General features: G+C 37.9%; 1 protein-coding gene across 3 annotated transcripts in view; it reads right to left on the bottom strand.

The window, feature by feature from the left end:
* SMAP1 (small ArfGAP 1) overlaps nt 1-15,088 on the bottom strand; it is a 162,200-nt gene that overhangs the window by 12,965 nt on the left and 134,147 nt on the right. For all 3 annotated transcript variants that reach the window (XM_045867072.3, XM_054505422.2, XM_064597754.1), the window contains one exon: nt 12,616-12,706. In XM_045867072.3, the coding sequence (XP_045723028.1) occupies nt 12,616-12,706 (91 nt within the window). The remainder of the gene's footprint in view (nt 1-12,615; nt 12,707-15,088) is intronic.

The following is a 15,088-nucleotide window of genomic DNA, read 5'->3' as shown; positions in this document are numbered from 1 at the left end:
AGGTGGGGACAGGGAAACAACCTCATCAAACAGACATGTTTAATTCTATCATATGAATAAGGAAGCATTTTATTAGCAGAAAATATAACTATATTTTATATATGCAGTTTAAATTCACACAAAAAAAGCACATGTCCTATAAAACAATGACCAAGAGGAACAAAGGTAAAAAAGCAAAAACCTGACAAGTTGAGTATAAACTATGTATTTCCAGTTTTTCAGTTAAAATTTTTTGCTTCTTCAATAGCAAACACTAATAATTAGGAAAATTTTACGAAAAAAAATACCTTACACATGAGAAAATATTATCTTTTATTTTTTGGTGAATACAGAAAATGTCATTAATTGATTTTTATCACAGGTCATGTCAATCTAGTTTACAGGACACCAGTGAGCCCAGGATACACTGTGTGAGAACCAAGAGGTTCACCTACTCCAGGCAAATGATCTGTGTCCATACTTTTATAAACTGTACATCTTTCAGAAATTTAGGTCTAGGTAGTACACTGTACTTCATTAAGAATATTTATACTTTCAAATCTAAATTCTATTCAGTATCTAGTAGTACATTATCTAAACTATAAAACAACATGCAGTACTTTATTTGGTTTTTGAAGTCTTATTTTACCCTTCATACCCTGAGGATCACATATGTGACTAATAAAAATAACAGCCAACACTCAGTATAGTGCTTGTTTCGTGCCAGTCTAAAAAAATACAAATACATAAACACATATATGCGCTTTAGTCTTTATACTGATGCTATGAGAGAGGTACTATTAATTACCCTCACTTGCAGATGACAAAAACATTAAATTTGTCCAACGTCACAGAGCCAGAGCAAAGCCTTGGGTTATAATATCTAAATCAATTTTTACTACAGAATCAACACATTCTTGGAAAAGATACAAACTATGCAAAAATTAATAAAAGTTCCTTACCATAAATGATGGTAATGGTTGCACAATAATGTGAATGAATGTACTTAATGCCACCAAACTGTAAACTTAAAACTGGCTAAAGCGGTAAATTGTACATTATGTGTATTTTACAATACAAAAAGTCCCTACATTTTTTATGCTTATAAACAAATGCTTAAAAACATGCTTAAGACAATGTATATACAAAAGTCGTTTTCTTTAGATAAAATTGTTTTTGTGTGGGTGAGGGTGGACTGCATTCTATACTGCATGGACTTAAAATAACTTATTTATTCAGCCCTTCACTACTGGACATTTAGGTAGTTTCCAGGCTTTCACCATTACAGAAACAGTAAATATCCACAGTCCTTCATATAAAGCCCACACAGCTCACTTCCTTCACAATTTCATGTTCTACTACTGGACTGCAAACAGCTTCATTTTCTCATTCCATTAAAAATTATTTGCATTTAAAATCTGACCTTTCAAAATCTCAGAAAAGCATTCCACACAAACTCCACCTACCAAAGTGGAGCTGCCATGAAAGTCAACTCATAATGTTAAGTCCAAGGAACTTTGGAATCCTTTAGAATAAGACCCACAAAGCATCTCCTTAGAAATAGTGATCTTTACGGCAAGGTTGCCACTGTTTCCAAGTGGTTAAGGAAGATACTGTTTTAACTACAAAAACCTAAGATGAGGAACTTTCTCCCAGGTCTGACCAAGGTTTCCAATCCAGCCTCGTGACAGACAACGGTGACTCTTCTCTGCTTTCACATCTGCAGCGCACGTGTCTTCTTTTCTCTCTACCCTGGTTTTCTCCCCATATAATCCCCTAAATATTACCCCATTGATTTTTCTTGTTAATACAAAAGCTAAGCATTCACAGAATTGTTGAAAAACAAATCCTTAACCTAAACAAAAACTTCTCAGCCTTGCATAATCAGTAAATACAAGTTCCCAATGGGTTTTCCCAATGGATTTTAATGTTTGTGAATTTGACTTGCTACCCTGGCCTGCTGTTTAGCATTCTTTAAAAAGGATTGTTTCAATTCATTTTGAAGGTTGTGTTTTTGATTGTCAGCATTTAAAAAGGACAGTTAAAGACTGTCATTATCATCATTATAAACATCATAGTTCCCGGACATTTTAAAAGAATGTTTACATGTTATCATTTTTGTCTCTCTGAAAGATGGGAAAGGCATCTCTTTCCACTATCTCCAGTAACAGAAACCAGGGCACCAACAGATTAAAAGACTTGTTCAATGTCACTTCCCTAGTTAAACAGCAAAGTCTGCACTAGAACGGAGTCTTCTGATCCCTAGGCTAGTGAGTGCTCTTTACTTTAAACCACATTTCATCAGTAGTCACGTAATTAAAACTGTACCTAATTACGAAGACGTCACTTAAAATTCTGAAATTTAAAAGCCAACTTTTTTTTTTTAAAGATTTTATTTATTTATTTGACAGAGAAATAGCAAGAGCAGGAACACAAGCAGGGCGAGTGGGAGAGCAGGCTTTCCGCCGAGCAGGGAGCCCGATGCGGGGCTCAATCCCAGGACCCTGGGATCATGACCTAAGCCGAAGGCAGATGCTTAACGACTGAGCCACCCGGACGCCCTAAAAGCCAACTTTTAAACAGTTTATAATTATTTGCACCAAGAGCAGCAGTGACACCAAAGGTTCAAAAACCATTCAGCACCACATGCACAGTTCCTCTTCATCTCCCCATTCCACTGTCCTACCAAGCCTAGTATCTTCTCAATTTACAGGGAAGGACACAGGTGGATGTGGTCATCAATGAGCAAACTGGGCTGAGGGAAGCAAGTATCGGGTATAGTCAGCCCTGGGTCAACATAGTATTTACATATCACAGTGAGTTCAATGAATCCTTTTGATCAAGGGTCCACTAATAGCACAGTCTTTGCTGACTGAATAAAAGCGCAGAGTCCACAAAAGCAACAGAGAAGTGGACGTCTGTGCAAACTAATCAGAATTCACCACAGTCATGCACCTCGGAGTGAATGTTGGGTTCCTTCCTCAGCTACAGAATGGTGGTGGGAGCAGCCAGCAGCAGGAGGATGGAGCAGCCCCCTTTAATCAGTATGCAGAAACAGTAGTTGGCGGACAATAAAAATAATGGGAGATCCACAGTACAAGAAAAGCCTAAGGCAAATGGAAGAAATTTAGCTGGGGACAACATCATAAAGAACGATAATGAAGCACAAAGGACCCCCTGAAAAGGCAATGAGCAAACTGAAGAAATTAGGACAATGCAGTAAAGTGAAGGAGGAATTTCAATCTTAAAGGCAAGGGATCAAGCCTACAGTTAGCTGCTTGTGGGTAACTGTTTTCTTTCAATGTTACCTTAAGGTTTCAAAGCAGTGTTTTATCTGAAAACTGAGTTTGTAGATGTCTGCTTTAAATTACACAGATACCATCAATTTACAAGAAAATGTTAAAATGTTTCGAGCTAAAGAAAAAAAAGTTGTTAAAATCAGTGCTACATCTCACATGAACATAAGGCATGCCCAGCATGCATTTACTGGCCTACTTTGCATCATGACACTGATAAATGCCTAGAAAGAAGGTAACATTTCAAATATGACAAAGTCATGAAGGCCAGTCTCTGTCTTCTAGAAATCCTCAATATGGTGAGTAAGACTGCTGATTCTATTAATTGTGGCTATGCCAGAACTCATCTAACACCAATAATCCAAAAGAGTAAAGGTAAAAAAAAAATAGAACAAAACAACCAAAACAAAACAGTAAGACAATATTTAGTGTCTTCTTTTTGGTTCATTCCAAGTGCCTTTGAATGATAATTTGTAAACTAAAGGAAGTAAGAATATAATACTTTGCATTTTAATAACACATTTTTAACACTAGTATTTTTATTTAAATTCTATTGCCAGGTACTTTCACCAATGCCTTATATAAAGTATCTGAGTTTAATCATATCACCTCAAGAGAATTTTACACAAAGTCTAGGATTTCAACAGAAGTCTGGTGGTGTACCTAGAAAACTCAACTGCCATAACCAGTTTGAGAAGCTTTTTCTGGAGCACCCAAGCAGAAACTGGTGCCCCTTCCCCATCTAGGGTTAAAACAGTTAAGTGGCAGTTGCCCTATGTCCCTAATAAAACCACGTGGAGGGTGGGGCTGGCTTTACTACCACCCTGCCCAGGCACAGTACTTGGCCCGAGCTCCCTTCTAAGGCAATTGATGACTCCCAAATCCAGAAGACCTAACACCACTTCCATTGTAGACCCATCCATCTGGTCAGCCAGGCCTACTGACTTTTCCACCCCAAATCCAGGGGCTGCAAAAATGGCGACCTTCCCAAGTACCTCAATATTTTCATTTTTAGGGTTTCTAAAAAATATTTTATTTATTTATTTATTTATTTATTTATTTATTTATTTATTTATTTATTTATTAGGGAGAGGGAGAGTGGGGGAAGGAACAGAAGGAGACAAGCAGACTCTGCACTGAGCAGGGAGCCAGATGTGGGGCTCCATCCCATGACCCCAAGATCCCGACCTAAGCCGAAATCAAGAGTTGAACGCTTAACTGACTAAAGCCATCCAGGCGCCTGTCATTTTTAGTTTTTAATGGCATCTGAATATACTCAGATTGATAGGCAGCCCCAATATGCCACATTACTGCACCCTGGCGCCATGTTTATAGCCCAGAGACCTTGTCCATGACCTCCTGTCGTTTTACCAGGAAGAGAGTAGAGCTGCCTCCTTAATTTGATGCTTAACACAAAGCCCTATCCCAGGGCTTCCCCTCTCCAGTTCACCAGTGACAATGAGGTGGGAATTATCTCTCCCCCCAGAAATCTGTCCTCCAGAGTCACTCTGTCCACAGGCCAGGGCATCCCTGCTGCCACAGCACCACACACAACTAGTCACACACGGGCACATGTCCTCCACCCACCGCCTTGTGGGCCGGAAGCACATCTTACTCTCCTCACCTACAGATCTGTCCCAAGTGTGCTCTCGTAGCAGCTGACAGGTAGTACTCCAAAGCTGTAAGCTCAGTCACGGGCTTTAAGTCATAAGATGCCTTACAAAGGTAAGGCCCCAGGAGCTACGTTTAGCTACAGTAGTTGGTTATCTGAGTAGTAATAAACACATTGGATCTTACTTGAAATAAATTTCCACAGGACAAAACAAAACAAAACAAACAAACAACTTATTTGCTCCTCCTCTGATCATCAGCAGCAAGACAATTAACCTCTGAATTGAGGAAAATAAAATTTAAGTTGGGAATTTTTAGCATTATTCCATTATTTCAAACTGAATTTTCTCAACCAATTCTCATACATAATCCCACTCTTCCCTCAGCAATAATTCTCTATCTTCCAGTTTCCAGACTGCAACCTCATCCCCGACTCGTATTACTATATACACACAAAAGCTGCATTTTCTGGTATTTACTAGAGTTCCATGAATTCTGCCAGCACTCAATAAACATTAATTGAATTCATCCTTTACTTGAATGTCAGATACATTAGCTGGTCATAATCTATTTGCACAAATAATAAAAAATGTCAAAGAGCAACTGAGATTTTATGTATTACTAATCTAGTTTAAGGCAGATAAGAATATGATAAGTAAATGGATGTTACGTTTTTCATTACCGTTTTTGACTGAGCACGAACATTCAGCCTTGAGTACACCCTTGCTACACCGGAAACCGCCAAGTCTAAGTCTTCATCAGTAACTACTGAGGCATCATCCTAAGAAGGAATGAGTTTAAGTGGAAACAGGACTGATTAAAAAAGGCTGCTTCCATGAGATGCAGTAATATTCTCTTTCACGGCTAAACTCTTTCTTCTTAAAGCTTTATAAATTTACATGTTACTCAAAGAACCCTTTTTATTTTCTACATAAGAAACCATCTACAGCTCTTTCCTTAATAAAAGTGTTATTTGGAATTCTTTTGTATTAAAACACATAAATTGCTTTATGGAATGAAATCAACTCCCATGTGTGTTACTTTGTAGATTCAAGTCACAAGTCTACGCCATCCCACCCTGAGCGTGCCCAATCTCGTCTGATCTCGAAAGCTAAGCAGGGTCGGGCCTGGTTAGTACTTGGATGGGAGATTCAAGTCACAAATGTCCATTTGAAGCATATTAAAATTTTCAAGTTCAAATCGTTTTCAAATGCTTTTTTAAAAAACAGGTGCCTGAGAGTTAAGTGGAGCTATTTGTTTTTATTTTTTAGTTAATTTTCTTACTGCTAAAAAGACAGTATTTAGTACTTTACCAAGGTGACTGAAGTGGCCTTAAAAGATCACCTTAATCCTCTTGCTCTATTTGCTCTCCCTCTAAGCCCCTCCATGCTACCCATCCCTGCACTCTGGCCAGCTCTGGAGGAAGGGACCCCTTTACGGATGGGTACTCCAGGTCTGTGCAGCAAGCCCTGCAGGGTTGTCCATCTTTCAGGAGACGCACACACGCTGATTTACAGCTGCTGTCTGAGACTGCTAAGAAATACTTTAAGGAGTAAATGTTGTAGAACGGACTGCTTGGATACATATATATATATTTCTGTACCATTTTATAGCCTCAGAAGACAAGAAATACATAAATATAAAACCGAATCGTATAAAACAGATTTCTTTCTAAACGTTTAAAACACGGTGACAGACTAGATTTCTCTGAGGCCACCCGATTTCCTCAGTGCTTTTAAGGGAGCAACAAATCCTCCATCAGCCAAAGACCATACTGTGTGACAACGGTCTGGAGGTTATAGAGCATAATTTGACTCCCTCTTCTGCACATCCCTTCAAAGGCCTGAGCTATTTCCTACTCATCCCCTCTGACCCGATATTCAGGCTACAGTCTCAGCACAGCCCTGCATGCAAGTTACTATGCTGTATGCCTCACATTTATTTATTCATTTAGATTTGGCCATCAACCACAGAGGGGTTCTTATTTCCATTTCCCAGATGAAAACACTAGAGCCCACACAAACTATAGGTTACTGCCTCTAAATTCAGTGCTGTTCTTATGACACAATGCCACCAGCTATCAATTTGACAAATGGAGCCAATGTCTGTTTTGTGCGGCACAAGGTCACCCAGCAGTCCTAGAGTTTTATTTTGTGTCACAGCTTCAACATAGTGTAATAGTTAAGAACATGGGCCTAGCTTTGTAATCTACTAGCTAGGTGATTTGGGGCAATTTAACCTCTCTGTGCCTCAGTTTCTTCATTTGTAAAATGGAAATAATGATAGTTCACCAGCCTCAGGTGATTTACCCTTCACTTCTCCCCAGCATGGACTCAGGACCACTTGCAAGGATCTGCCTATTGCCAGCTCTCTTACAGCAATATATTCATCTACCTGCATTTTCTTTCCTCCACAGGTGTGGTTACACAAAAATAAAACCAATTCCTCCTTTTTGATAGGGTAATATAATAGTTTACAATAGTTCACTGAACACACTCTTCTGAGCAGAAGCAATGCAAGTTTCCATTAGGTTTAAAACTGTATCGGAAAGGGGCACCTAGGTGGCTCAGTCGTTAAGCGTCTGCCTTCGGCTCAGGTCAGGATCCCAGGGTCCTGGGATCGAGCCCCACATCGGGCTCCCTGCTCGGTGGGAAGCCTGCTTCTCCCTCTCCCACTCCCCCTGCTTGTGTTGTCTCTCTCTGTCAAATAAATAAATAAATAATCTTTAAAAAAGAAATAAAAGTACGTAGAATGCTTTCTGTGGGGGTTTTATCCTTTAGCTTGTTTCTGTCCAAAAAAATCTTCTAAAAACAAAAAAACTTAGAGAAAAAAAAGAGTAATATATTCTCTAAAATAAAACATGAATAAAAATTCATCTCTCTCATCATGTAAAACTGGAATGTATGTTACTAGAAAATTAAGTAGGTTATATACTGTTAACTGCATTTAACTAGCATTGTCAATGCATTTGAACTCGGCCATCGTGGTAAGTTAAAGCTTTTATTTCCTGAAACACAAACATGAATGAGAAAACTTGAAAACTTGCCCAAAGCTGTATGTCCTTTGAGCTTTTGAATTAAGAAAAAACTGAAGGAACCTCTACCTACTCCTCTATAGAGTTTGGTATTTAAAATAATTTAAAGTAGAACTTAAGAAATGTTTAGGCAGAAATTTCCCTAGATTAAAGTGAGTAAGCATAAGAATGATTTTATTTAAGCAGTTGAATACACCCTGAGCTAGATTTTCAAGATCATATCCATCCTTTGCAAGATGCCTTCTGGAGCACTGAGGATCCGATCCTCTCAGACACCTTCTGCGGTCCACCCCAGTCACCTCTGTGCCTGACAGGACTGCCTGTCAAAGCCTCCTGGCAAGGAGCCAGGGTGCGCTGCTCTGTGCGTGCAGTGAACGGACGACCGCAGACAGAAACCCCACAGGAGAGCTTTCTACCTTCGGTGGCATATTGAACTGCAACCTGTAAGGTCACGTTTAACACCAGCAATTTATGATTCTTCTCAAGCCTTATGCTTAGAGCATTTGCTCAGCCCTGAAGCATTCTCAGATGGGGTTTTCTACAAAAAAAAAAAAAAGAAAAGAAAAGAAAAAGAAAAAAGCACTACTGGATGAAAGTATTAGTCTGGGAGGATTATCCTAACCAATTGCTAAGCTGTCAGTTTTTATCATGTAAAAACTAAGAAACAATCAACAAAAATTGGAGACTAGCATAACAGCATAATGCCCGGTGCTAGAATAACTACACAGGTAGGGACCATGAAGAACACCACCCCAACATGCCCTAGAAACTGATTTCAATTCTCTTCTAACATAACAGGTACACATTCAAGTCAAGATGTATCTGAGTCTGGAGTCTGATTCAGGGATTTTCGGTCTGGCCCTTACTGAAGAGGAACCCTAAGACATTAGGTTATTTCCAAGATTAGAGGGCAGGTAATAACCAAGTATCTGACCCCACTTCTGGTATTAGAGAGCAAAACACTGAATAAGTTGTATTTGTACAGGCTTCGGACTCTAATTAATACCTATATATGAAGCAGTTCTTGCAGGTACAATCGGGAACAAAAGGCAGAGGTCAGCAAACTATAATCCACTGCCTATTTTTAAATATTTCTGGAACACAGCCATGCTCAATTGCTTGTGTATGTGCATATAGCTACTTGCATATTACAATGGGAGAGTTAAGTAGTTGCAGAAACCATGTACCTTACAAAGCCGAAGTATTCGGTCCTTTTCATAAAAATCTTGCTGAGTCTTGCTAAAAAGCATATCCAGAGCATTTTATGTTTGACCTTGGGATAGGGAGTAGATCAGGAAAGGTGAGCTGAAGAAAATAGGTTTAGCTTGAGTCAGTAGGTTGAAAAAAAGACCATGGACTCACCAAAGTGCCATTTAAAGGGAAGATCAAATTACTGAAATATGATCTTAATGATTACCCTATTATGAGATTAAAAGTGATCCCAAATACAAACAGTAAACTTTAGGATTCATGGCCCCTCTGTGGTCGTGTGACTAAACTAATGGTGAGGGTTTTCTCTGTATTTTCTGCAAATGCTTTATGTTAATGCCTGTTCCAGTCTCATTCACATGGGGATATACTGTCATCTCTGCATGACCATAAATCATACTTCAGGGCACCTGCTCCCTACCCCGTACCATGTTTCAATTTACAGGGGAAAACCAGAGTCCCCTTAGGGGAGAGTGGTATGCTTACCTTGGGCAAAAGAAAAACAGTTTGCGGCCCAAAGTAGATACCAATAATCAATTCTGATTTAGGATCACTGTTTGTTTTGAGCTGGAAGGGACCTCTGATTCTCTGTGGTCTCCTAGACCTTCACAAACTCATTAAAGGTAATGCTTCACAGAGCTTTAAAAAAAAAAAAAAAGCCTGAAAAGATTTTTAAAAAGAATTTATGATCAGTAAGAGTGAAGAGTTGTACATACTCTGGGTAAGATACCCCCAATCCCTGCTGCTAAAACTTCATCAGCAAGATATCCCTCTTTCTGACCTTAGCTCCTGTCCCTGCCCCCTTTGGAACTCTTCCAGTATATGATCTAAAACTGACAGTCACCAGCAAAATCCCCTATATATCCTTATGTTCTTCAAATATCCTCTTCACCTTCCTGTCCTATATCGACCTTGGTTCTCCCCTAAAGAAACGGTTCCCTGAAGCTCTCCCACTGTCAGAAAGAGAGCTGATAGAGAACGTATCAGATATTAAACGGATAAGAACAGGTACTACACAGACCATGAGTGAGAGAAAGAAATGTTAACTGATACATGCCAAGGAGATTTGGGGGTTGTTTGCTAGGGGGCATGGGCACTATCACAGAAAGTCTTGCCACAAGAGGGGTGCCGTCATCACCAAATCCTAAAATCTGTGGTACCGGCTTTGACGGTAGGTGGCAGAGGACAGGGAAACACTTACAGGATCTTGAAAAACAGAGACACGATATGTGACAGTGCAACAGTTGGCAGGAAACAAATCAAATGAAGTTCTAGCAGAGATGCCCTAGTTGACCCACAGACTTGAGAGCAGAAACAAGAAACGGTCCTGATGTGAGCTGCTGAGCGCTGGTGGTTATTACAACACAACTCTGCAGTAAGAGTTGAGTATTTAAGGCCAGCCACCCCATTTGTCTACTAGATCACACTGGCTAGTCAAGACATTGTTATAGCAACTTTTCTTGTCTTAAATCAGCAGATTTGCCTGTTCTACAGGTTCATTCCCAAAGATAAACATTTTATAACTTCAGTTGGTCAGCAAATCCTATTGGCTCCAACTTCTAAACATACCCAGAACCTGATAACTTCTTTTAACTTCCAACGTCACCACTGACTCCAAGCCACCGTCATCTCTCACCTGTATTATTCTAACAGTTTCCTTATTGGTCTCCCTGCTTCCAGCCTTGCCCTGCTATATAATTTATTCTTAACATAGTAGCTACAGTAATTCTTTAAAAATGAAAGTCAGTTCATGGACATTTTTGTTCAAATCTCTCCAATGTATTTCCAGGACACTCAGAGGAAAAGCCACACACTCCCCTCCTCTGTCACGACTGTCCCCAGAGATCATTCCACTCTGGCTACACAGTCATCCTTGCTGGTTCTTGCACACATCAAGTAAGCGGCTACTGCACAGCGTCTGCACTTGCTATTCTCTCTGGTTAGAATGTTCTTGCCCCACACATCCAGACATCCACAACTTCATCAGGTCTTTGCTCCAGCAATACTCTGTGAGCACCTTCCATGCACTGGCCACCGTATTTAAAATTACAACTACTCATTTTTACTTTATCTGTAGCACTTACCATATATGACCCATAATATACCTTACTTAAGTGTTATTTACTGTTTCCTCAGATAGAATGAAAGCTCCAAAAGGTCAGATATTTCTATCTGTTTCCATTCATAGCTATCTCCCTAGTGCCTACAATGGTGCCTGAAAGCATGGTAGACACTTAATCGGTATTTGTTAAATCAATGAATGAATCTGTATGATAAGAGTCAGGTCTAGTTTGTATTTTACATTTCTAAGTTATAAAGTAATAAACCAGACACTTAGACTGGAAAGGAAATGGTACAGTGAAGACAAACATTCATATAGTTTTAGTAAGATTTTAGTAGTAAGTCTTTTTTTTCTTTTCTCTCATTTACAGAAAAGAAAATACAGAAACTATATGCACTAGAATTCAACGTAATTATTTCAGAGCCCCTGGACTAAAGCTGTACTTTCAAAATTACAGTTATATATACTACTTATTTTCACCACCACAGAAAATTTTTACCTACAGGGATATATTTCCGTGATATACCAGTTTCCTAAGAAATGAATAAAGCACTCAACTATAATTCTTAAAACAGAAAACAATATATACTCAATAAGAACAAAGATCAATTTTTAGAAAAGCAGTATATGAAGTTCAACTTCAAGTATCTTTCATTTTTTCCTTTGTTAATCCTTCTCCAAACTAAAAAAAATGTTTACATTAATTACTGCTGAAGGCTCAGATATTACTAAAAATAACCATTTATTTAAAGCTATTTTTGTAGGAAGAGAAGAAAGATCTAAAAAGAGCTGACAGTATTTGTAGAAAAGCACATATAAACATTCCTTGAATGGAAGCCTGTGTACTTACCAGGCAGACAACATATATCTGTCAGCCATAAGAATAAATACGACATTAAATTAAAATGAGCACTTCTTATTGTGATCAAATAAATGAATTTAGCCACTAGATCTAGGTGTAAAGCACATTGCTTCAGTCAACCAAAATTAAATTTTGTTTTAAACCAGCACATATTACAATAAGGCTACCCCATAATTATTTTGCTAAGGGAATCCCCCCAACAAAAATAAATAAAGAGAAGTGGGGGTAAGAGGGAAGGAGGGAGAGAAGAGAAAAAGAAATCTACTCTTTATTTTAAATGTTGAAATGTCAGTCCACTACGCCTCTGAAGATTACTTTGATATCTCTTCTTTCCCCCAAGGAACTCATTACTTGTATTTCAGGGGAGACAGTGCTGACAGAACTAGCTCTCTTATTAAAGACTTCCCTTTTTGTGGGAACTGAGCATACTCATCATACCATTTTCAAATTCAGTTAACAGGTATCTTTTGGCATACTGATGATAAAGCCATTATATTCATTTCAAGTAAAGATTTCAATTACTGTATAACTCTTAAGGTGACTTACATTTTTTGTTACTTACCAAGTCCTAAAAGATCAACAGTGGGCTCTGCAGCTTTTTTAGGGCTAGTACTTTTTTTGGGCTCCAACTGCTGCTCTTCTTTCTTCTGCAGCTTTAAAAGAAATAATCAGTTTTATTAATTTTTCTTAAATAAATTGAACAAGCTTTTTAAGCCCCAATTAATTATGCATATTTTGATATAGCGTAATGAAGTGTATGAAGCATAGTGTAATGAGGCCCAAAAAATTTATTATTGTATAAAAAACAAGTAAGCATGATCGCTGAACTTGAAATGACAAACCTTACGTATCAGGACCCCAAAATAGTAAATATACACACTTAATGTAATTGTTCTTAATCATTTAAATCCTTTATATGAAATTACACTTAAAATTAAAAGAACTCCATTTCATATTATTTGCTAGCTACTGTTAATGTGCTCTTAACTAGAGGCCGGGGAGGCCTCAGAATCTTCATGAGCATGCTGTTACTCCCCTCATCCATATTGCTGGCATGGGAGACACCTGTGCACCAAGACGAGCCTAATGAAATGTTACCTGATAGGTTTTCCTCCTGAGTCTACACGATCAGTTACATTTTTAAATATAATGTTCTTTTAGTTCTCAGAAACCCAAGTCACCGTTATACATTCTAAACTTTCTCTTTCTCACTTATACAGAAATGTTCTGTAGGACAGGATGAAAAGAAGCACATCCACTGGACTATCAACTTGAAAGCCTACCTCTCTTTTCACTTTTTTAACGTAGATATAATTGGCATATAATATTATATTAGCTCACGTGCACGACATAATGATTCCATATTTGTATACATTGTAAAATCATCACCACCCAGTAAGTGTAGTTAACATCACCACATAATTACGGAACTTTTCTTCTAATGGTGAAAACTTTTAAGACCTACTCTTAGTAAATTTTAAATATACCAGACAGTATTATTAACTATAGCTACCATGCTGTACATTATACCCCTAGGACTTATTTATTCTATAACTGTAAGTTTGTACCTTTTAATCCCCTTCACCCATTTGCCCACCTCACCCCTGCCTCTGACAACCACCCATCTGTTCTCTGTATCCATGAACTTGTTTTTTTCATTTGTTTTTGTTTGTTTGGAGTTCTTTTTTAGATTCTACATATAAGTGAGATCATATGGCAGTTGCCTTTCTCTGTCTGACTTACTACTCTTGGCATAATGCCCTCAAGGTTCATCCAAGTTGTCACAAATGGCAAGATTTCATTCTGTCTTACAGCTGAGTAACATTCCATTAAATATATAGCCTACCTCTCTTAGACCGAGAAAATAAAACATTCATTCACTCACAGTCATTTCTCAAACCATTCCTACAAGATCATTTCTTCTACAACTTCTAAACTACCTAAAAAGTTCATAACTTAGTTGTTTGTAGGAGTACATTTTTGTTAGCTATACAGATATATAATTTCTAAGAACATATATCTACTCTTAACTTGTTTTTAATCACAACTATCTCCTTCAAAATTGTTTGTTATTTATTTAATTAACCTACCATCACGGATATCAATTCTTTAATAACCTTCTCAAATACAGAATTATCAGCCTATAACAATACACAATTCTCAGAAGTTTAACATAATCCATTTCACATTTTCTTCTATTTTTCACCTCCAATAGAGGTAAGACTTACTTTTATAGCAAAATAATTTCAAAGAAAGCACAGTTTATAGTAACCACGGAGTCAATTCCAACTAAATACTTAAAATGCTAGAACTTCCATCCTTCCTTCTTTCCTGGACAATCTGTGTTGAGTGTATAAGCACTCAACTCTGCAAGAGAATCGGAGGATTAAGTGGCCATAAAGCACGCAAACTTCAAATAACATCTGAGCAGGATTCTAGCAGCTTCCTCAAACAGGTCCTCATTGATCTTAATTCATACCCCTGTCTGTAATATTCTAAATTTTACCATATAAGTGTCTTATGCCTAGAAGGCACTTAAAAATCTAATCCCTGATTTAACCTAAAATCAGAAAGTCTTAAAGTTGAAAACAAACTTAAATAATCTGGCCAAACTCATTCACTTTGCAAATTGAGGCTCAGATATCATATGCTAAATAGAGAAAGAGTGACTAAAGCTTATTTTCTGTCCCCCAATTTAAAATTCTTTCTTTGATATATTTTACTGAAACTTCTTCCCTGCAAAAGCAGCATGGAATAAAACTGTAAGGAATTCCTTCCTATTTACTTTCTGCATTCTAATAATCTTCAGGCCAAAATGACTTCTTTTTAAAAATTCAAATTCTGGTTTATGAGTTATTTTCCCAATAAATTAGAACTACCTTTTAAAATATTGCTGAGTATGAAATTACCCATTGTTTGGAAAGGAAAGAAAAAGCCAAATCAAACAAACAAGAGATCCTCTGGAAATCCTGACTCCCATCCTCAGAACTACTGCAAACAGTCTAGAAAATATCTTTCCTTCCAGATGTCACACA

The sequence above is a fragment of the Mirounga angustirostris genome, unplaced genomic scaffold (genome assembly GCF_029215605.1).
Source record: "Mirounga angustirostris isolate CCGP_5_RB_7025 unplaced genomic scaffold, mMirAng1.0.hap1 SCAF_8, whole genome shotgun sequence".
NCBI classification, from domain to species: Eukaryota; Metazoa; Chordata; class Mammalia; order Carnivora; family Phocidae; genus Mirounga; species Mirounga angustirostris.
Note: the sequence above shows the minus strand (reverse complement) of the source record. Positions and strands in the feature narration are given on the sequence as shown.